Below are 22,791 nucleotides of genomic sequence, written 5' to 3' on the forward strand. Positions count from 1 at the left end.
ATGGATACTGAGATGTTTATGGGAAACTTTAACAGCAACAACCTGATCAGCAGAGCTAAGAACTTGGACATTAAGAATAGCCTCATCCCACAAGATAATGATTATAGCCACATCATTCCTAAAAGATTTCAGAGAGGGAGAAATGATATTAGCAACAGCAGATAAATTGAATTTTTTAACCTTGGTTTCCTCTACACCAAGGTCCACTTTATTCTCCAAAAGGAACTTAGCAATACTAGACCGCTTTAAAGGGTGATTTAAACCCTTGATGCTCCAAGTTGCAGCATTCATCTAAAATTTTTGGGGGGTATCTGAGACCTAGCGGGAATTGCTATATTCTTTCCCTCATTGCTATTAGAAGCAGGAAGATTAAGGGCATCTCTAGTTACTGCGGGAATGGAATCTTTGGCTTTTTTCCTACCTTTCCTCCCCTTAATAGGAGATGAAGGAGGGGGAACATTATCATCACAAGCCTCATTATCATGACTGTTACGTATCCAAATCAAAATCAGGAATAGCATCAACGCAGTCACTGGCAAACTAAGCAAGACCACGAAACTGATTTGTGGATGGATCATCCTTAACAGGAATAGAGCTAAGTTTTGAAGGAGTAAAAGTTGCAAACAACTGCAGAAGTAGAAGGCTCAGACAGGGAAATCATTACCAGGAGATTGGCAACCAATAACGATTCAGAAGGACTAGGTTTATCTGGCTCAGAAGAGATAATGGGGTCAGTCTCATCAAGCTTAGGTCTCCATTCCTGCCTTATAGCCTGGTACAATCAGAATTCCCATGATTGCACACCATTAGCCCATCCACTAATCTACCCAAAACATCAGCCACCAAGGTAAAGAAAAATGGGGAGATAGGGCCACCCTGCTTCAATCCCCTTGTAGCCTTAAAGCACTTCTCACTTGATTGTTAGCAATAACAGAAAAGTGACAATTTTTGGTCCAAATATAAGTGGAAGAATATGGACTACTCTGTCATAGATCTAGTACATAGATTTAGCTCCATTAGGTGGAGGGGTGGCTAGCACCAGCCATTGTATGCTCTGTCTGCTGTTAGCACTCTATGTTCTTTTTTATTGGTTGAATTCTCTTACTTCAGGATAGTGCTGCAAATGATTGGGCAAAGGCTTCGGTGCCAACCTAGTTGGGATGAAATTGTTTTGCTTTGATGCTTAGAGGATGAACCCTCCTCTTGTATTGCCTTTCCTTTATTGATGTTTGATGTAAGGTTCTCCTGATTCTAATAAATAAAGGCATTCTTTTTGCTGATAAAAAAAAAAGAAAAAAAGAAAAGTGACAAGATGGCAAACAACCCATAATCCACTTCCTCCACCTCCACCTCCACCTCCACCCGCACCCGCACCCCCTTTCTCCTTTTTTCCATAACAAAATCTTAAAAACCCCAATCAACATGTTCATTAGCTTTTTTAAAGTCAAACTTAAAAGTAACTCATTAATTATTTATACTCTCCACTGCCTCATTTGCTATCAAGACTACTTCTAAAATCTGGTAACCCTCCACAACAAACATCATGAGAAAAGGAAATAGTACCATTCAAAACCTCCCTCATTTTTCTAGACAAAACCTTTGCCATAATTTCATAAATGATGAATTGTTTGGTTTGGAGTTTTCAAAAACAGTTTTCTGAGTTTTCATTTCGTATTTTTTTTTTCCAGTGATTTTTTTAACATTTTAACATTTTTTTAAAAAACTTTTTATATCTACTTAATCTAAATATACTTAAAAAGTGCAAAATTTGTACAAAAATCTTTTAAAAATTCACTGAATACAACAAAATACGGAAATGTACTGAATTTTTATATATATATTTTTTGTATTCAATGAATTTTTGAAATATTTCTGCATAATTTCGTACTTTTTAAGTGTATCTAGAGTAAGTAGATCTAAAAATAAAATAAAAAATTAACTAAAAGTGTTTTAAAAAAAAATCACTAAAAACAAAAACTATGAATCAAAAACTAAGAAAATTGTTTTTGAAAATTCCAAACCAAACAGTACTTTGGGAATTAAGCAAATCAAAGTAGCATTAGTGAAAGCATCGACACCCATAGAGAGTTACAAATTCATCATGGGTGTTTTTCATTTTCTCATAGCGGGTATCAACTTTAGATCTTGTCTATGAAGCTATGTAAATATTGTTTACAAGTAACCAATCCATTTCCAAACATGCTGCACTTATGCATTGAAATTTATACTCCAACCATGTTGATCTTAGTAGATCCTTCGGATTTGAAAATCGCACATTGTTGTTTTGAAAAATCATTGATGTTTAGAAAGTTAATAGGTTGAACACCATTTCTTGTACTCCTAGCAGGGTAAAACAAAAGTTTATATGTAAATTGGGACTCACATAGCTGCATGGACCAAAAGGGAAGAAGAAACAACAATAAATCTCCATGAGTTGTTCATACATACTATTTACGTATATACTTAGGCATTAAGAATGATTGGCGACTTAGAAGGTCAAAGAAGCCCTTACCAAAGACAAATTCTACATTTTGCCAAACTTTTTGAGCGGAGCTATTCTCTATATCAAGCTGCAACACAATCAACATAGAATATAAAAATCTTTCACAATCAAGAAAATCAAGACAGCGTCAGAATTCAAATAAAGCACCAAGCTATCCACTAATAGTAAATGCTCCAACATGTATTCAGAAAAAATAAAGAAAGAAAGAAAGAAAAGAAAAGGAATAGATGTGACTTCTATGAGTTAGTTATTCAACTTTGTTGAACTCAACAGCCCACAATTCTAATCACTTGGGGTTAGCTTCATGGGTTTTTCTTATCTAATCGGCTCTATAAAGGGCCCTAGTAATTACTAATAAAAAATATTAATATTTTTGCTTTAAAGGTAGTCCCAATATCTTTTATGACATTAGCAGAAAATAAATATTAATAGGAAAACTCTATTCATACATAAAATTCATACCAAAAACAAAAATCACAAGAATGATGCAGCAATGGCATTTTTGTAAATATAAGTCATCTTCATGGGTGCTCTATTTTAATATGAAAAGTCCCTATTGAGCCACTTCATTATGTATGAAAATTCTATATGAATTTTTTGTTTGTTTATCATTGCTCATATTATTAATGGCTAACATAATTATGAAAATTTAAACGTATTCTTCACTGCATCTTGTATAAAAGGTTATGTAGCTCATTTTGTAGTATTAGTTAGTTACTAAGTAGTGCTTGTGTATGTGGTCTGTCCCATGCCTATAAATAGGTGTTTGGGCTCCTAATGATGGACTTTTAGACATAATTAGTGCTCTTTGTACCCAGTTTGGGACCTTCTCTCTTTAATGAAATTGATTTCTGACCACACATACAAGTACTACTTATTAACTAACTACATCAGAACTCCTCCCTTTTTGAAGAACCTGTCCTAAAGTTGGAGCAGCAAACTAGACAACTCAACTGGTACATCAACAAGATAACCTTCCTTAATTTGAAGTTCCCACTAATGCATATCAACTTCAGCCTTGTTCAAATGTGAATAACCTACCCATTTAGCATCCCTCTCTCTTGTGAGCCAAAATGTCATCAAAATAGAGTAGCACACAATACTCGAGGCTTGCCAAAAAAAATAGTCAGTGCTGCACTAATATTGGATACTAGGGATTCCTATCCTTCTCATTGCCTATGACCGGTGAAAGCTAAACTGTTGTTTGAATCTTATTAGCTTTTTTTTTAGAAACTTCAGTGAGTGAGGTTGTGGAGGTAGATTCCATGCCCTCTGTTTGATGTTGGATGTAGACACCGTGAAGCAAGTACTTATAAAGAGAAATGTAGAAGGGCCATGTGAACAAATTTTTGGCAGGTGTTCACCGACTTCATTGTATTTCTCATACTTGGGGATTTAATAAGAATCCTTGGTATAGACAGGAATTTCAGCAGGTTGAGAATGATCCTCAGTTAATTAACTAGGATATAAAGGGGGAAAAAAAAAATTAATGACAGACACATGGCTGGTAAACTCAACTAGGTGTTGTCCAATGTTACAGTAGTAATTAAGGCATACATGAGGGGTTGGCTAGTGAGGTTCCAGCAGATGAACACGGGCTCTATGCCTTCGAAGAACACAATCCAGTGACCTGAAACCCACGAGTCCCAAGCAATGTTGTCTACAGGCTAATCTAAATGCTAATTTGGATTTTCCTTAGCCAATAACCTATATATATGTCCCCGCTACTTCAATTTTAAGATTCCTATGAAACACCCCCACGCCCTCTATATGCTTGATTAAATTAAATAAAGGGAAAACTTAAAAAAATAAATTAATTAATTAAATTAAATTAAAAAAAAGAAAAAAAAAAACACTCCAGGGTTTGGCACTTATAACAAATCAAATCCTTGGGTTTTTAATTCCTTCAATTTAGACCTGATTTTTTTTTATTTGATTACAATCTCAACCATACATCTATTTTCATTAACTATAACAAACGGAGAATGGGTGTTTTTGTCATTACACCTAACATTTTATTAGCAATTTAGCGTGCTACTATTAGCACCCCATTTATTATTTTGGGCCCCCCATTTTTTGACTTTTTTTTTATATTACAATAATAACCTTAACTGAAATTACTAAAGAGGACATCAATCATTTTGGGGCACCTCATCTCACAATTAAGCCCGCACCCACTGAATCATGAGATAGGGTTTATCCAAGCACCCACTTCCATCACCACCCATCCATGTTAGCCTAAATTTATAGTGGTCAATTATTTTTAATTGTCGAAATTAAAATGTTTTAATATATAATTCTAAATTCCTTATTCTATGAATTTTGGTACATACCGTTGTTTCGATAATAACAGCAACTAAATTCATGATGAGAACAAAGGCTACTATGTATTCAAACATAGGACTTCGAGCAAAGGTTTTCAACTTCTTAGATAATGATGAATTGTAGATTGTTGGAAATTTTTCGAACCATGGTAGCTGCAAACAAAAAACACAACATGAAAGATGCAACGTACAACCTTTGTTTTAAAAATTAATAATAAAAAGGTTGTATAAAGTATTGTTTAGGTTTCAGATCTAGATAAAGGCTGCTTACTGAATCTTCCTTTTGAAATCGTAGTCCGATGGCATTGCAAAGGTCAGCAAATTCATCCAAATTAATCTACAGAAAATTACACAAGAGTCCAGAAAATAATCAGAAACAGACTAAAAGAAGTAAGCAATCAAAAACACTATTAGTTGATAACTAATAATAATTTTTAACTACATATCGGTATAGCCTAAATGTCAACCAGAAAATGCTAGAAAATGAGAGGTCAACATTGAAAGGTATTGACAAAACTATAAGCATGATCTACAAAAAAACAAAAAACAAAAAAATACAAAATACAAAACAAAATAGAAGAAAGATGGTGTTGGAAGACAATTTGCACAAGTCATACAATTTACCTACAATTCTCACAAAAAAAAGTATCTGATGGCAAACAAGAAAGTAATTTGCTTCAAGAACCCAGTGAGAAAGATGTCAAATGAGGGCTAGCTACCCCAATTCTGGTTCATATGAGGGTCCATTGAGAAAAATGTCATAGTCCCTGCCAAAAATTCTCTTTGAACCACAACAACCCTATGTGTTATTTTTTTTCTCTTTTCTGTTTTTATTATCTCTCCATTTTCAACCTTATTGTCATACTACAAAATTCAACTATTATAAATTTATATTTATAATGTATATTTATATTGATAGATTGTAGAAAACAAATTAAACTTAATATTTGAAAGGATGTGCAATAGTACAATAAATCAAATATGTTTCCATATCGTCGCAAAGTGGCATCATGGTCCAGTGGTTCAATTGCGAGCTCTCTAGCACCCAGGTCTCGTGTTCGAGCAATTGTAGTTGTAGATTTTACAAATTGGCAGCTTCAAAGACACACACGTTGGATGGTTGGAGTACAATGGTTTCCTTGAACTAGCTCCAGTTCGAATGATTGGCTGATTCAACTGCGGTTCTTGCCGGTTGTGCAAAAATAAGCCGGTTTTCAATCTGCAACAGGTTTGGTGGTTCATCTGAAATGGAACCATGACCGGTCAATGGGTTAACCAGTTGAACCGGCCAGTCCGGTCCGATTTTCAAAACATTGGGCGATAGGAGATTCTATTTTTGCACACCACTTTCACTCAGTTCACACACCATTTTTAGCTTGGATATCAACTTCTGAACAAAACTACATAGCTCAGAAATCAACTTCTGAACCAAAGAAATAGCCAAACCACAAGTTTTCATTTGGAAGTTGATTTTCTAAACTTGTAATTTTGTTCAAAAGTTTATATTCAAACCAAAAAAATGTGTGGACAAAGAGAAAGTGGTGTGGAAATAGAAGTTCCCATCGGTGGGCCTCACAATCTAGGATCTTTTATTTTCCCACACCACATCTCAGTTTACAAATTTTTTGGTTTGGATATCAACTTTTGATTAAAATTACATGGTTCAAAAATTAACTTCAGAACAAAACCTTATGATTCGGCTATATCTTTGGTTCAAAAGTTGATTTCCAAATCATTGGTTTTCGTTTGGAAGTTGAATTCCAAACTAGAAGTTGATTTTCAAACCATGTAGTTGTGTCTGAAAATCAACTTTTGAATCAAAACGATGCGTGAACCGATAGAAAGTTGTGTGTGGAAATAGAAGGTCCCTTACAATCCATGTCTAGCAATTTGCAAAACTAAATAAATACCCCTCACTATTAAAACCTAATGAAAATCTATAAAATTTGTTCATCGATGTTTTAATCTATGGAATACATGAAAATGACATTCAAATCAATCCCAAACAAGTTAATAGAAATCCAAAGTATGGTCCATGTCAAATTCCAAATTTTCCCTCTTTTATCCTTCCATGCTTCGTATCAATGTCTCAATAAGATCTCACAATTGATTCTATTGAATATCTATGTGCATCAGTGCAGATAAACTAAGATCAACAAAAGCAAATAAAATGCCAAAAAGGAGTGATAGGCATATTAAACTTTAGAGTGGCAACCCCAAACGAAGTCGAAAAAATGCATGTCAAAAGTTCTTATATACCTCAAAATTAAAAAGGATGGAGAAAAAGAAAAATATGAAAAAAAAAATTCACTGCAACCAAAAGCTTACATAAAGAAAAAAATACCTTGAAGTCATGACTGTCATCCAGCTCATCAAATATTAACTCAAAATCTTCTCTCGATATTTTAGGCAATGTCCTAATTAAGTAATAGAGGAAGCAATGCTTCAATATTCTATAGATCAAGTGACCAAGTAGTGATACAGTCATAAGATACATATTTGAAACAAGAATATCCCTCAGGTAAGGAGTCAGCCTCACAAACAAAAAACTTCATATTAAATGAGAACCATAAAGTTCATTTGAGAAATCCATCACCTAGGTGTCCATATCTAGAACAAAAAATCAGCAGCACTGAGTTAGGATTTATGTTTCTTAAGCCAAAAGCATAAGTGAAGCATAAGCCTGAAGGCAGCAAAAAGGCATGAACTCTTTAGCAGGTTTCATAATTAACATTTTCACTCACAGTGTGTATTGCTCTCTCTTTTCCTCCATTTTCTCCATATTCATTCTTCATTCCAAATTTTAATTCTACAAACCACTAAAATAACAATATTCTGTTTTCCTCTGCTCACTAATTTGTCAAGATAGATTATGATGGGACAAATTTGAAGGTGCTTTAATCACTTCCATAATTCACACTGAACTAGAGTTATTATAGGCATTCTTCAATACGACACTAGTTGGATAGAAACAACATAAGAAAAGTAACGGAACCTCATTACTAGGATTGTGATGGCTAGCAATGAGATTCCTGGTGTCATTGGATTCAATGAATTGGACAAGGCAGGAGTTTCTTCATAAATTTTTTTTCCATTCCAATTATAATATATTTTCAATAATGAAAATAGGCTTCTTATAACAACAATCTAAATTTTTACTACTAAACAATAAAAAGTAATTACTTTTCTACCATTTGATATAATAATTTAGTTCAATTAATATTGTGAAGAAAAAATGTCTAGAGACCCCCTTAGTTATTTTTTGTGTTCGCAATTTCATTCCAAAGATTGAGTCTGTAATTTTCATTTTTAACTTAATTGAGTCTTGAGCAGTTTTGCAGTTGACATTCAAGAATGCAGACTCGAGCTAAGAATGAAAAAAGAAGACATACTATTTGTGAAGATAAAACTTGTGCATTTTCATTAACATCATTTGGTAGGCTTTATATATTTTACTTCATCTGGATAACTTGTGTTTTACTACATTGAGTTCATAATCATAGATAATTTAGTTTTGGACTATTGGTTAAAAATTAAGAAATGGGTTTCACATTAGGACCCTTCACCTTGTTTGGTTTCAATTTTCAGGATTCAATTTTTTGAAAATTGAGTATTTTTTTTTTTTTAGTGAATATTTTTAAAATTTTATGCAATTTTTCTACTTTTTAGATGCACCTTACATAGATGTACCTAAAAAATAAAATATTTGTAAAAACATATTTTAAAAAATCAATAAATACACAAGAATACGAAAATGTACTGAATTTTCATTTTTGTTATTTTATATTTAGTATTTAGTGAATTTTTTAAAAGATTTTTTTCCACAAATATTAGATTTTTTAAGTGTATTTATGTTAAGTGTATCTAAAAATTAAAAAAACTACTTAAAATATTAAAAAAAAAAATTCAATGAAAACAAAAAAAAAACGGAAAACAAAAAAATTCAATTTTTTGAAGCGTGAATCCAGAAAATTAAAACCAATTTGCATCTTCTGAACGCACGCTAGGACCATTTGAATGAGCATGGGCTTAAAGTAATGTATCAATACCATTACATTGCCCAATTGAATGCAAGGTGGTCCATTCAAATGCAGGACACTACTTTAGATTGTTTTGCACATTATTCTAGTGTAGTATGTCCACCATTTGAACAAAGTGTCCTGCCATTTGAATGCATGCGTACTATAAAGCACGAACACCTCTCCGAAGGCAACATATGGATGTCTGACACGTGTTGGACATGGACACACATCGGACACACGTCGGACACTCTATCTAACATGTCCCTCTTTTCTTTTCTTTTTAAATTTTTGCAACCAGACACGCTTAGGACACTCTTGGACACATTATGGACGTGGTGGAGATAGACACACACACACACACACACATACACACAGAGGGTGAAATCGAAGCAAGAAACTAGGAAAAAGGGAGAAGTCAAAGCACTTATCCAACATCATTCGAGTCCAGGAACAACATCGTGCAGCCCAAATTGCTTGAAAATCAAAGTCAACTTTGGTGCAAAATCCAGGCAAACTCGAACAAACAAATCAAACCCAGATTTGATTCAGGCACACGAATCATCTGCGAACTTGAATCGACCCAAGATTCACAACCCAGATTGCAAAAAGGTCTTGAAAGTCGAGATTTAGGTCGAAACTGTGAGTCAATGAGTCCCAGCTAGTTGCGAACCCCAAATCATGACTCTCTCTCTTGCTTTCTCTGTGTGTTCAACTCTCTCTCTCTATTCGTTTTTTCTTTTCTTATTTTTCCTCTCTCTGTGATGATAAACCTTTTTTTTTTTGACAAAAACCTTTTGTTCCCTCTTTTCCTTTTTTTTTTGTTTTTTTTTGGATATTCTTGTTTGCTAAACATTAACATATATAGAATAAATTATTTTTATTTGTAGAAAAAAATTAATTTGTGAATGATATTTGATATTAAAGTAAATAAACAAATAATAAAAACAATATATATTTTTAATTTTACATATAATAAATAAATAAATAAATAAATAAAATTATATATATTGAGAGTGTCCCTAGCATGTCTCGTTCCCTATTTTTCAAAAATTTGTATATCTGAGTGTCCGTGTTGTGTATCGTGTCCCGTGTCTATGTCCGTGCTTTATAGCATGCATATTTAGAGCATGCGTTTACGCATCTAGAATAAAATTCTGATGATTCAGTATTCCTTATCCACTTAGGTTTTCATATTACTATATATTGTTCCGTTGATTTCAAGTTAGGGTTACCCTAGAGCATACATTAGGTATATGGGAAATTCGAGAGAGCATCGAATAGTCCAACATATCATCTTTCATAGTAGTGAGAAAGTTGTTTAGATCTAGTGAGTGTAGGAATATGTTCCTTTGGTGCATATAAATTTAGGGCATATGCATTGATCATTGCTTAATTTGATTGTGTTCTTGTGGTGGATTAGACGTGGGTAGCGAAGATAAGCTTACTACAAGGTAGGTACGAACTACGGAACTACTCTGAATTTCAAGTAGGTAGGATCTCAGCATATGAATGTTGTAAGTTGTACTTGATCTTTGATTATTAATAGATGCATTTGCTTCGTGTGTTTTTTACCAAGTTTTGCGTTTTCAAGTTAAAACCTTATCTCTCTTATGATGGCTCTATCTTATTTTTTGAAGAAATTTAATGTATAAAGAGAAATAGAGAATTGTATTATTGATTGATTGTATATTGAATGTTATGTATATATTTTGTACAAGAATTCCTATTATATAGGAGATGATTCTGGAGTAGGTGAGGAGTGAGTGGTGGAGGTAGGTTTGGTGGAGTGTAGTAGGTGATAGGAGTAGTAGGTGGAGGTAGGTTTGGTGGTAGGTGTAGTAGTAATTTACATTTACATTAACAGCCCCCCTCAAATTCAAGGAGGATAGGTACTAACCAACTTGAGTTTGGAGAGAGTAACAAAACAGAAAAATAAGCTGACAAATAAAATTAAAAAATGGGATAGGAGACACTGTATGGTCGTGTCGGACCGTTGTAGCAGACAGTTTACGGGGTCATGTCGGACCGTTGTAGCAGACACTGTGTGGTCGTGTCAGACCGATGTAGCAGACAGTTTATGGGGTCATGTCGGACCGGTGTAGCAGGACAGTTTACGGGGTCATGTCGGACCGTTGTAGCAGACACTGTGTGGTCGTGTCAGACCGATGTAGAAGACAGTTTATGGGGTCATGTCGGACCGTTGTAGAAGACAGTTTACGGGGTCCTGTCGGACCGATGTAGCAGCTGACCGGAATCAATGTCGGGACAGTTTATGGGGTCATGTCGGACCGATGTTGAAGACAGTTTACGGGGTCATGTAGCAGCTGACCGGAATCAATGTCAGGACAGTTTATGGGGTCATGTCGGACCGATGTTGAAGACAGTTTACGGGGTCATGTCGGACCGGTGTAGCAGACAGTTTACGGGGTCATGTTGGACCGTTGTAGCAGACACTGTGTGGTCGTGTCAGACCGTTGTAGAAGACAGTTTATAGGATCATGTCGGACCGTTGTAGAAGACAGTTTACGGGGTCATGTCGGACCGTTGTAGCAGACAGTTTACGGGGTCATGTCGGACCGATGTAGAAGCTTGTGGTGGTGCACCAAGGGGGCGACTTAGGGAGTGCGCCATGGGGTGACTTGAACATGATACTGTGTATAACCCCCCCTCAAATTCAAATAGGTGTGAAGATAGAAACCTATTTGAGGTTGAAACAAAGGGATTGATAAAGCTGACCGGTGTAGAAGACACTGTATGAGTGTGTATATAGGCTGCCCAAAAAATATACATGGATGTAGATATCGAGCCCTCAAAAGTCGTGCCCTCAAAAGGTGTGTCCAATCTGTCAAAAGGCGTGCCATCAAAAGACGTGCCCGATGCATCAAAAGGCGTGCCAGATATGATGGCGAGGCACGTGAGTGCTTTGGCTGGCGTGCCCGTTTGTCTGGCGTCAAGAGGCGCGCGATGCGCGTGGCTGCCTCGGCTATTTAACCAAGACAGAGCCTGAGGCCGAGGCAGAAGCAAAAAAACCTGCGAAATCCTCTGTAAAACTCGTCGTTGTGCTGAGAGAGAGAGGCTGTAACACTGTTGTGCTGAGAGAGAGAGTCTGTAACACTCTGTTGCGAGAGAAAATGGCTTCGTCGTCCCGTGGTCTGCTGACTCTCTTTCCCGACCTCAACGAGTCAACAAGAGAGATAGCGGGTGCGGTGTCCCGTGAACCTCAACCAAACACCACGGGGTTTGCTCCGTTGAACTTTCGATGCAGTCGGTGGAGCAAAAAATGGCAGTGCAAACGGATGTGGAGGCTAATCAGTATACTTTGAAGGCATGTGTGGAGTCCATGACGGCGGTCACAAACTTGTCGCACCGGCTGCAGAGTAGGACAAATGAGGTGCAGCAATTAAACTCCCAGCTGGCTCTGCTCCAACGCATGTATAAGGATGCGCGAGCAGAGATAAGCGTGCTAAGGGCAGAAAACAAGGAGCTGAAGCGGAAGGCGACCGTGATGTTCCGATTTGGAGGGCCGCCATATGCTGTAGTGGAGGAGCAGGGTGGAGTGATCGTGCCCAGTGGAGTGGGAAACACGGAGGCAACACCGTCAAAGGCCGCCCGGATGGAGGAAAGAAGAAGAGACCTGCAGCAGAGTAGAGAAGAAAAATCCCACTGTGGGTGTTGGGTGTGTTATGGTGGTTTTTTTTTTCGTGTAAAATTATGATCGGGGTTGATCCTGACATAAATAAAATAAGTGTGTTTGGCAAACTCGAATGATAGGTGTGGTAAGGCAGAAAAATCAACTGGAATGAATTTTTTTTTTTTTTTTTTGTGAAAATAATAATAATAATAATAATAATAATAATAATAATAATAATATTAATATGGAAATCATGGAGTGGGCGGTGGTACAAAAATATTGTGTAGAAAAAAGAGGGAGATGGTGGAAAAGAGAGGCCACTCATGTTATTAAAATAAATTAAGGAATTAAAAAAAGTGGTATTGGTTGGCGAAATAAATATATATATATGAAAAAAGGAAAAGGATGAGAGCATTGGCGGAGGGACAGGCCCATGTGGCTGGCATGAAGTTGGGTCCATTGTGTTTTCATCATAAGAAGTGAGTGGGTGATAAAATAAAAGAAAAGAAAAGAAAATAAAAAGAAAGTTGGGTGGTGGAAAATTATTGTTTAGACAGAGAGAAGGCATGTGAGGTGTAAAGTGGAGGACTAACAAGAAGTACTCCTTTAGGGATACGAGCCCCAACTGCAGTGAACCTCTCAGGCTTCTTCAGAAACTCCACCACCTCCATGAAATCTTGCTTTGCTTCATCTCCACCAGCAACATCATCAAATGTCACTCCAGTATTAGGTTCCATCTGAAACTTGGCTTTTGACTGACCAAAGGCAAGAGGAAATCCAGGTCCACCAGGACCTCCTATTCCTCCAGATGACCGCCTTGAGAGAAGGAACAGACCCCCAATTAAGATTGGTGGGAAGGCCAAATTTCCAATTAAGTTGAACAATAGAGAACCTGAGTCCTCTTGAGCATTGTGCGCAGCAAAGTCAATGTTCTTCTCCCTGAACTTCTGAAGGAGCTCCTGGCTGAGTCCAGGGAGTTGGACCCAAACTCGTTGCACCCGATTCCCCAATTCTGGAGAAACAGCCTCAACAATAGCTATGGTTCCATTCTCAAATAAATCTACCTTTTTCACTCTGTCCTTGTCCAAGTACTCCAAGAACCTAGAATAAGACATCCTGGAGGAAGAAAACCCTTGGTCATCAGCATATGCATTCCCACCACCAAGTAAGGCAGGTACACTAAGTCCTGCATTTCCGAGTAACAACTTCAAAAAACCTCTTCTTCCTTCATGGTGCCTTTGGTCCAGAGATGCTGTTACATAATTTCTTTTTAATAACTTACCCAATGACAGAAGGCTAGAGGAAGAAAAAAGGCGCCTGCCATAGATCTCTTTGCCCAAACTTGGTTTAGTACTATGGGTAGATAAACCACTTCCCACTAGGCAAGCTGATGATGCTGCCATCTACAGTATTATCACCTGGAACAAGGTGCACAATAAAGAAGCAGATTATGAAGAAGAAGTAGCTTGAATCAGATGATTTGTTAACTGTGGCGGTGGATAAGGGCAATATGAAATGGGTGGGGTGTGGAGTAGCGCAGAGGAAAACTGGGAGTGAAGGAGAGAGAGTTCTGCAGAGTTTTAATGGTACTACAATGCCAAATACCGAGCAAACTTTCAGCCTAAATTGGGCAACCTTCAGCGCAGGTGCGGCGTCGCCAGCGGGCAGCGAAGGCAAGGTTGCCGGCCGGCTGCCCGCCGGTGAGAAAACAAAATACGGGCCTAAATCTTATGGCTCTGATACCATGAAGAAATTTAATGTATAAAGAGAAATAAAGAATTGTATTATTGATTGATTGTATATTGAATGTTATGTATATATTTTGTACAAGAATTCCTATTATATAGGAGATGATTCTGGAGTAGGTGAGGAGTGAGTGGTGGAGGTAGGTTTGGCGGAGTGTAGTAGGTGATAGGAGTAGTAGGTGGAGGTAGGTTTGGTGGTAGGTGTAGTAGTAATTTACATTTACATTAACATTTTTCATATTTAAATTGGTTAATCACTTCGATTAATCTAATTAAATCTATTTGGATTCAAAGATTCATGTTTGGTTTCTTTTAACTAAAGAACAACCAAGGCTATTTCAGTTACTATTACTAAAAATTTGTTTCTCAAAACGTGCCTCAATTGATATCAGAGCAAGAATCTTTTGGTTTAACATTTTTTATGGGTTAATATAATCACAAATAATTCAATCACTAAATCACCTATTGGTGATGGCTCGATCTCCTCTTAATGGAAAACACATATGCGAATCTTTTTACAATGTCTTGAGATGAACGTATTTGGATGTCTACAGAGGAAGGTTGGAGTTGCCCTACCATGATTGTTGATCTTTTGATGGCCATTAAAGCCAAGTCTACTAGGACTGTGCCTGAGTTTGCTTTGCAAGCTTTAACTCCAAGGCATTGAATGCCACATCTGTTGGAGTGTCTCCTAATAAGTTCCTAGAAGTCACACATGAGGGGAAATCAACTCCCAAAAACCTAAACTGCAGCTCATTATCACTCAATTTAAAACATTATAATGAAGGATCATGAGACCTTTTCAAAGTTTTACACTCAATGATATAGTGACCAAAAAGTGTCATAACCTAGGCAAGATAATGAAAGAACAAAAATTGTTAACAATTTTAAGAACAATACCTGATAGGTTTTTAACTAAGGTCACTGCAGTAGAAGAGTGTAGGAATGTGTCTAAACTTGAAGTATAAGAATTTGTGGGCATACTACAAACTTTTTAGATGCCATTCAAGCCATCCCAAAAATCCAAGCACATAGGTTTAAAAGATTTAGTAGATGAGGATGACAAAGACTCTAACGTAGAAGATATGGCCTTGCTCACAACATACGGAAAAATATAAATAAACTATAAAATAAAATATTAAGGTTAAACAAAGAAATAAATTTAAGTCTAAAATCATCAGGATAGAATGCTAGCTCCAAGGAAAAAAAAAAGAAAGAAAAAAAATAAAAAGAGAAATTCTAAAAAGGACCATGTACCTACAGCTATGAAGCACAAGTACTTCAAAAATAGTGCCGTACACGCACCGGGTACTTACCGGGTCCGGGTACGCGTACCGGTACGGCTGCACGCGTACCGGGTACGGCAAAAAGTAGTCGGGTACTTCTGCCTCAGTTGGGTACGGCATGGGTATGGCTCGGGTACAGCATGGGTACGCCTTTGGTGCGTTTTGGGTACGGCGGGGGCAGAAATCAAATTTTCTGAAAAATTGAGGGGTACCGGAGCAATATTGAGAAAAATTAAAAAAAGAAAAGAAAAGAAAAGATGTGTATACGAATGCCCTAATCTCATCACTTTTTTGCCCTAATCTCATCGAAGCAAAGAGAATAGGCGACTTCGACCATCACCCTCTTCTGCGACTTCGAAACAGAGATCGACTACGACCCTCACCCTCGTCTGCGACTTCGAAACAGAGATCGACTTCGACCCTAACACTCGTCTTCGACCCTCATCCTCGTCTGCGACTTCGAAACAGTGATCGACTTCGACCCTCACTCACCCTCGTCTTCGACATCGCCTTCGACTTCGACCCTCGGCTTCGACTTCGACGCAGAGATCACCCTCGTCTTCGACCCACGGCATCAGAGGTATATCTCTTCATCTTTATTTATTATTTTTTTTTCTTGTTTCTTCTTTAGTTATTAATACTGAAAATGCTAATAAATATTAATAATAAATATTAGAGATGAAAATGCTAATAATCATAAATGCTAATAATCATAAATATTATTATTAGTTATTAATAATAAAAAATTAGAGATGAAAATGCTAATAATTATGGATCTTTTAACCATAATTATAAAAAATAAAAAATAAAAAAAAATATCGGCGTACCGCAGCCGTACCCGTACCCTACTTTTTTCGGGTTTTGCCATATCGGCGTACCCGTACTCGTACCTGTACCGTACTCGTACCCGCACTCGTGCTTCTTAGACCTACAGCATTTGAAGTAATAACAAGCAAAACTTCAAACTTAAAAGATCCTTAGATGTGAGCAATACCTGTATTTATTCAACTCTTCAAACAAAAGGATACATTGATCTTTGTTGAGAAACCCAAGATTCTGTTAACGCAAGAAGAACACCTCGTAAATGCAACCAGATAAACAAAAAAGACAAAGTCAATGCTGCTATTGAAACACACACACACACACACACACACACGTACCTCAAACAAGAAATAAAGAGAGAGGAAACTATTGAAATGTCAAGCCTAAACAATCTATCATAGTCATGGCTGACCCTGAGTATTTGGGGGCCTAAGTGAAGCCCTAACACGAGGCCCATTATATATTCATAAAAACAAAAACAAAAATATTTTCTTACATCAATAATTATCAAAATAACATACTAAATTCATTTGCACAGACAGCAAATTCAGTTAATAAAGAAAATAACAACACCAAAACAATCTAAAACTATAATATCAAATAGAAATTGAACAATATTCTATAAAGAACCCATGCATTTGGAAAACAACCATCTCTTAGTTTCAAATAATTCACCACGTCAATTGGCTTCTTGTGCAAGTAAAATACAAAATTCTTTGGACCTCGTATAAAGGCCACAAGTTTTTACGAGGCCCTAAATTTTAGCAAAAATTAAGGGATCCTAGGTGGCGGCCTTGCCGCCTATGCCTATGGCCAGCCCTAATCATAGTGATTTGTACTTTGGAAAAGCAATAATTCCTCATGCTAAATAAATAATAAATAATAATTACTCTAATCAATGGCATGAGTACAATCTGCTAGTAAGTTTGGGTTAAGAAGTTGTTTGCGCCAAGTTCAAACCAACCAATTAGAGGGTGACACGTGGCGATAAATAGAGAGGTAAAATTGACCAATCAGAGGAAAGCGCATGGCAAGGCTAGAAGGGAAGCAAATATCAGGCAGTGGGAAGTGCCACATGGCAATTTGCAGCTTCAACTATAATCTAAATTAGAGAGCAAGACTGAAGAAGTTCAAGTTCAACCATTTCAAGGCAGTAACAAAGAAATAGCTAAGCCACACAGAATTCAAATTCAAAAGTTAAAGGAGGGGAAAAGCCCAATGAATATAGCTAAAATGGCAGAGATCATGAGGGTAAATCTCAGCAATTGCTGCGGATTCAAGGGACAGACCTATAAATAGCTGAAGTGAAGGACAGAGAAGCCCCCCAATAAATTCAACACTTATCAACTTCTTGTTTTTCTTTTTTCCTGCTCTGCACTTTACTTTCCATAGGAGTAGCCTTTGTAGCGTCCTGGGTCTTAAACCCGATTTGAAATCACTTGTAGGGATACCCTGGTACACTTTCGGACCCTCGTTTGATGAGTTGCACTTTGTTAAGTTGATTGAGTTGAAGTCGATGAACTTAGAGTCAGAATCGATCTCTGACCCAAATGTCAATATTGTAGAGCTCGATGAGGGCTTCAAGATCATCTAAGCCAAAAGTCAATTCGGTCCTTACCTTGAGAGTTGTTTTCTCCTATTCTCTTCAAGAGGTAGGGTTTCTTTTCATTAGTGTGATATGAGTTTGTTGGTGTATTTGTGGTATTTTGATAGAGAAATTTTTAGTTATTGTTGGGGTTTTTGAGACATAGCATGATAGGAAACTAGGGTTTGGTGATTGGGTGATGTTTCTCTATAATTTTCATAGCAAACCTATTTTATTATACAAACTTGCATGAGGGACCAAAAATTTGAGAAAAGGCCCAATTTGTGAAAAACCTTAAATGTTGAGATTTCATGAATTGAGAAATTGATAAGGAAGTATTGAAATTGATGATGTCAAATTAAATTTGAGATGTTATATTGAAATTGGGAAATTTATGAATATAATTTGTGAAATTATATTATTGCTACACATAATTATTTGGCCATTAGTGGAGAATGGCATTGTTGTAGTTATTGATACAATAGGATGATGAAAACCCATATTCCTGTTATCATTGAATTGTTGAATTTACGACAATGAAAACTCATCATTGAACGGAGGTACATGGAGCACATTATATGAGAATTGAACAATTGCTTGAGTTGCATTGATTTCCTCAAAACGCTTTGAATCAAATTGTGTAATGGTAATGAATCTGGGTCATGTATAGATGAGATTGGAATTAATTTGGCTCGATAGTCCATGGTGAAAGACCGAAAACCCACGTGGTGTAGGTGCCAAGGTCCTTCCGATTAGAAGCCGATAAATTTGGTGGGTTTAGGTGGCACTTAGCAATGGTCACTGGCAGAGTGTTGGTTCATATAGCACACTAGATTAGGTGGTGTTTAGCGATGACCACTGGCAGATACATGTACCTTAGAGGATTCATCGGGTTTAAGTTAATGAAGTTGAGAAATGTTCGTTTAGTGAGAAGCTTCGTTTTTGATCATTAAGATTGAAGAAACCCTTTCTAAAGAAATGTCAAACCCCTTTTAGCATGTTATACATATATATAGTATCACGATCATGTACATGTGTAAGAATATATTATCTTCTAAAATGTTACCCTACTAGACTATTTGTTCACCCTACATGGTTCAAATCTTTTTCAGGTATTAATGGTGTGCCCCGACCATGAGGTGAGGCATTGGATATGTATTTGAGCTGAGAGAGAGCTCTTTTGACTTGTAGGCCATGGGCCATCTATTTTGTAGGTTGTGTGCCATTTTTGTAAGGGTTGCACTCTTTTATTTGATGTATGCCTATTACATATAATATTTGTTGCTTCTGAAATACATACTATATATTCACTCCGCCTAGATGTTGAATATAGAATGTGTGTAACTGAAGAATCTCATGTAATGAACGATATTGATATACATCCATATATGAGAGAATCCTCTTTTATTATGTTTATTATTGTCTTTTCTTTTGTTATTTATGATTTATTCTCATGTGTCACATCTTGTAAATCCAGGGTGTGACAACCTTAAATTTGTAATTTCCTTACTAGTTTTCACCTTCGAAGTTGCTAGAAGTGTAATTGAACTATTCAGTTAATCAATTACTCTATTTCGTCTGAGTCTCTTCCTCCCATTCTTTATTTAACTGTTAGTGCATTGAATTCTCTTTGTTCATCAATTGGTTCTCACTTAAACACAAGCATTAAAGTCCTCTTCATTGAGGCAAAAGGAACCTTTCACAATCGCCTGGTCATTTATTTGGATTAATTAATATCTGTAACGATTTTTCAGTGGGCAATTCTACTTACACCACACTTTTTGTTTTTTTTTTGGGGGAGGGGGGGGGGAGGGGGTGAATACTTACACCACTTTTATGTCATTACACACTACTTTTTCTATTTTTTTATTACAATTTTATCGTCATATCAAATTACCAAAATAGACACAACCCTTAAAATTTTCTAACCTTAATTTCTCTAACACCCCCTCACCTCTCTCGCCAACATGGCGCCACCCCATTCACCTCCCCACCACAACACCACCGCCTCACTGACACCACCAACTCACCTCACCACCACAACATCACTGCATGCCACCATCTCTGTTGGAATGTGTCTCATATCACTTGGAATTGTCTCATCTGTACTGGTTATAAGGCTCCAGTTTCCCTCTCTTTTATACCTAGACTTTAAGGAGAAGTGTGGGCTAAATTTTTCAATTTGGTATCATAGCTTAGTTGAGCCTGTGACTAGTGTGCCATTTGTTCGGCTACTATAAGTCATGGTCCAAAAGAGTATGTTGGAATGTATTCCACATCGCCTGAAGTTACCCTATCTATGCTAATTATAAGGCTCCAGTTTCTCTCCTCTTAATACTTGGCTTTTAAGAAGAAGTATGGGCTAGGCTTTTTAATTATCTCCTCCATCTCCAACCAACTCCTGCAACTCCACGACCATTTCCAACAGTTGTCCCCCACCCCATGACCCTACCAATCAACCCCTATCTCCGTTGTGCCATCATTTGTTCCGCCGCTGCCCTCCTTCTGTCACTGCCTTTTTCCTTTTCCCATTTCTTCTTCTTCATGTTCTTCTTTTAGATCTGAAATAGATCTGCGTTCTTTTGCTTCTTCTTTCAGATCTAGGTTCTTTCTCTCTCTTCTTCTTTCAAATCTTAAACATATTTGCGTTCTCTCTCTCTCTCTCTCTCTCTCTCTCTCTCTCTCTCTCTCTCTCTTCATGCTTTGTCGGCGATGGAAGAGGGTGAAAGGCTTGGCTGCGATGGCGAGGTATGGGGGTTGGGCTGTGTGCAATGGGGCAATGGAGGGAATCGTTGGAGGGGGTTGCTTGAAGGGAGAGAGGAGGGTTTTACTAGGAGAAGATGGGTCGCCAGTTAGAAAGGAGGTGGGGGTTGAAGGCCGAAGTTAGTAGCAATGGCTACCAAAAACGCAGCAGTGGTTGCCGAAGGTGGTGGTTGGAGGACTTAAGGTTTGGAAGGTTGAGATGAAGGAGATGAGGGTATGTTTGGCATTATGAGAAGTGTAAAGAGAGTCAAATTTTGTATTTTTGAGTGTGGTGTAATAAGAAATTTGGTGTAATGAGTTAATTTTGTTCTGCAAGCAGAACTACCCTTTTTCCATCCGTGCAGACATGTGCAAATTTATATTTTTAACTTCGAGTTACCAAAAAAGCCAATAGAAGTCAATTAAAACCCTAATTTACATACATGCACAAAAATGCATGATAGGATTTCGTCTTCACAATTCAAGGGTATATCATGTTCCCAATATCTTAGGAGTACTGCGCCCTTTAACTGATGTTTCGAAATGTCAAACTATTTATACACATGAGAATTTGTAGATCTACGAAAGAAATTTTAGAATAATTTAGTTGATCATATTAGCAAATATGTGGATATCTACTGAAAACATCAACAACATTTGCCTTATTTTTGCATTTTGGTCATCAAGTAATATTTTTTGTTTGATATGCCTTGTTGATAAAATAAGCTAATTTCATATAAGATTCAAAATGAAGTTAGTACATGTAGTATATCCTTAAAAACAACTTAACCTTAAGGGGTTGGTGGTCAAGGCTTGGGGCTTGGGGGTGTGCTCCCTCCAAGGTCTCAGTTTCGAAACCTCCTAGACACTTGCCTGGGGCCAATCCATACAAGCTTGTGCCCTAGCTTTAATTGGGACCCCCACAATTGGTCCCCCGCATTAATCAATCCAATCGGCCGAATACCGTGCTATCAAAAAAAATATATCTTTATAAACAACTTGCCCTTTGTGTTAGCTAACTTAGCTTACACTATTCCTCTTGTTCAACGGATTACCTGACCTAAATGTCATCAATCCCTAAAATTTTTCCTTATTTATCTGTTCATCTAACTTCAGATATCCTATTTCTTTAAAAATGCCTATAATTCCAAATGATGTTAGAACTATCAAATTTTTCCAAACCTAATTCATATAGGTGGTTCTGTTTGATAGAATATGAAAATTTTACATGGGAACTATTTTGTGGAACATGTTCTATGGAAAATTCTTATTGGAATTACTTGGCATATAAGGAATTGTTATTCCTGGTGCAAAAAGGAACTAAAGGTTCAACAATTCTATGAATTAGTGAGGGTTTAACCTGTCTGAAAATGTGCAAGGGAGAGAAGGCAAACATTAGGGTGCAGTGTGCAAGTGAGTGAGTATTGCTTAAAACTTATGTATCAAAGCTTCCATAACCCACCCAAAAAATATTTTACCCACCAAAAAAAAAGCTTCCATGGCCTAACAGGTTTCATTACCTAGACTACAATTACTTTCAACTCTTCTCAGTACCACCATTTGTCAATAAGATCTCTTTGGTCCTCACCACTATAGTTCCTTAACGTTACATCTCTTTCCAATAAAATTATATAAACATCTTTCTTCCCTACCTTTGTACTTAAATGGAAATATTAATCATCATATGCATCCAATTAACTTCACAACTGCCACCTAGTTTTCTGTTGAGCATTGCCAAGCTTTAGAATAGGGCTATTGTTTGCTGCAGTTGTAGAAAGTTCAAGTTACGAACCATGAAAAGGTAGGTTTGAATCTAGGGGCAGCCACTTTGTTTATGGTATGCGAAAATACAAATACCGTATTTAGTATACCCCGCCCAACACACTTGGTCATCAGGAACTGAAAAAGAGGAATGGCTTTTTTTGCAAACGATAGAATAAGCTTTTGCACACGGTATAATTTAAAGTCTACTCCATCATCAATTTTCTTTAGATAACGATGGTCCCATTTAGATTTTATATATATGCCAATTGATCAATTTGTATATAGTACAGTTACGAACCTGATACTGCATAACATTGTTTCCTTCTTTACCGCTCTTTATCATCACTCTGGATCTTTAAATAAGTAA

General features: G+C 36.8%; 1 protein-coding gene and 1 pseudogene across 2 annotated transcripts in view; both read right to left on the reverse strand.

Moving 5' to 3' along the window:
• Window positions 1–22,791, reverse strand: part of LOC114285062 (two pore calcium channel protein 1A) — a 97,301-nt gene that overhangs the window by 34,938 nt on the left and 39,572 nt on the right. The window contains exons 10-14 of the mRNA XM_082878950.1: window positions 16,506–16,567; window positions 7,172–7,244; window positions 5,099–5,164; window positions 4,837–4,980; window positions 2,513–2,570 (exon numbers count right to left, since the gene is read on the reverse strand). Coding sequence (XP_082735076.1) covers window positions 2,513–2,570; window positions 4,837–4,980; window positions 5,099–5,164; window positions 7,172–7,244; window positions 16,506–16,567 — 403 coding nt within the window. The remainder of the gene's footprint in view (window positions 1–2,512; window positions 2,571–4,836; window positions 4,981–5,098; window positions 5,165–7,171; window positions 7,245–16,505; window positions 16,568–22,791) is intronic.
• LOC114259338 (ATP-dependent zinc metalloprotease FTSH 8, chloroplastic pseudogene) lies at window positions 12,693–13,998 on the reverse strand (annotated as a pseudogene). Its single transcript, XR_014335816.1, has one exon. The product of XR_014335816.1 is annotated as an ATP-dependent zinc metalloprotease FTSH 8, chloroplastic pseudogene (transcript).

Source organism: Camellia sinensis, chromosome 7, assembly GCF_055761805.1.
Source record: "Camellia sinensis isolate YWXY chromosome 7, ASM5576180v1, whole genome shotgun sequence".
In the NCBI taxonomy this organism is placed as follows: domain Eukaryota; kingdom Viridiplantae; phylum Streptophyta; class Magnoliopsida; order Ericales; family Theaceae; genus Camellia; species Camellia sinensis.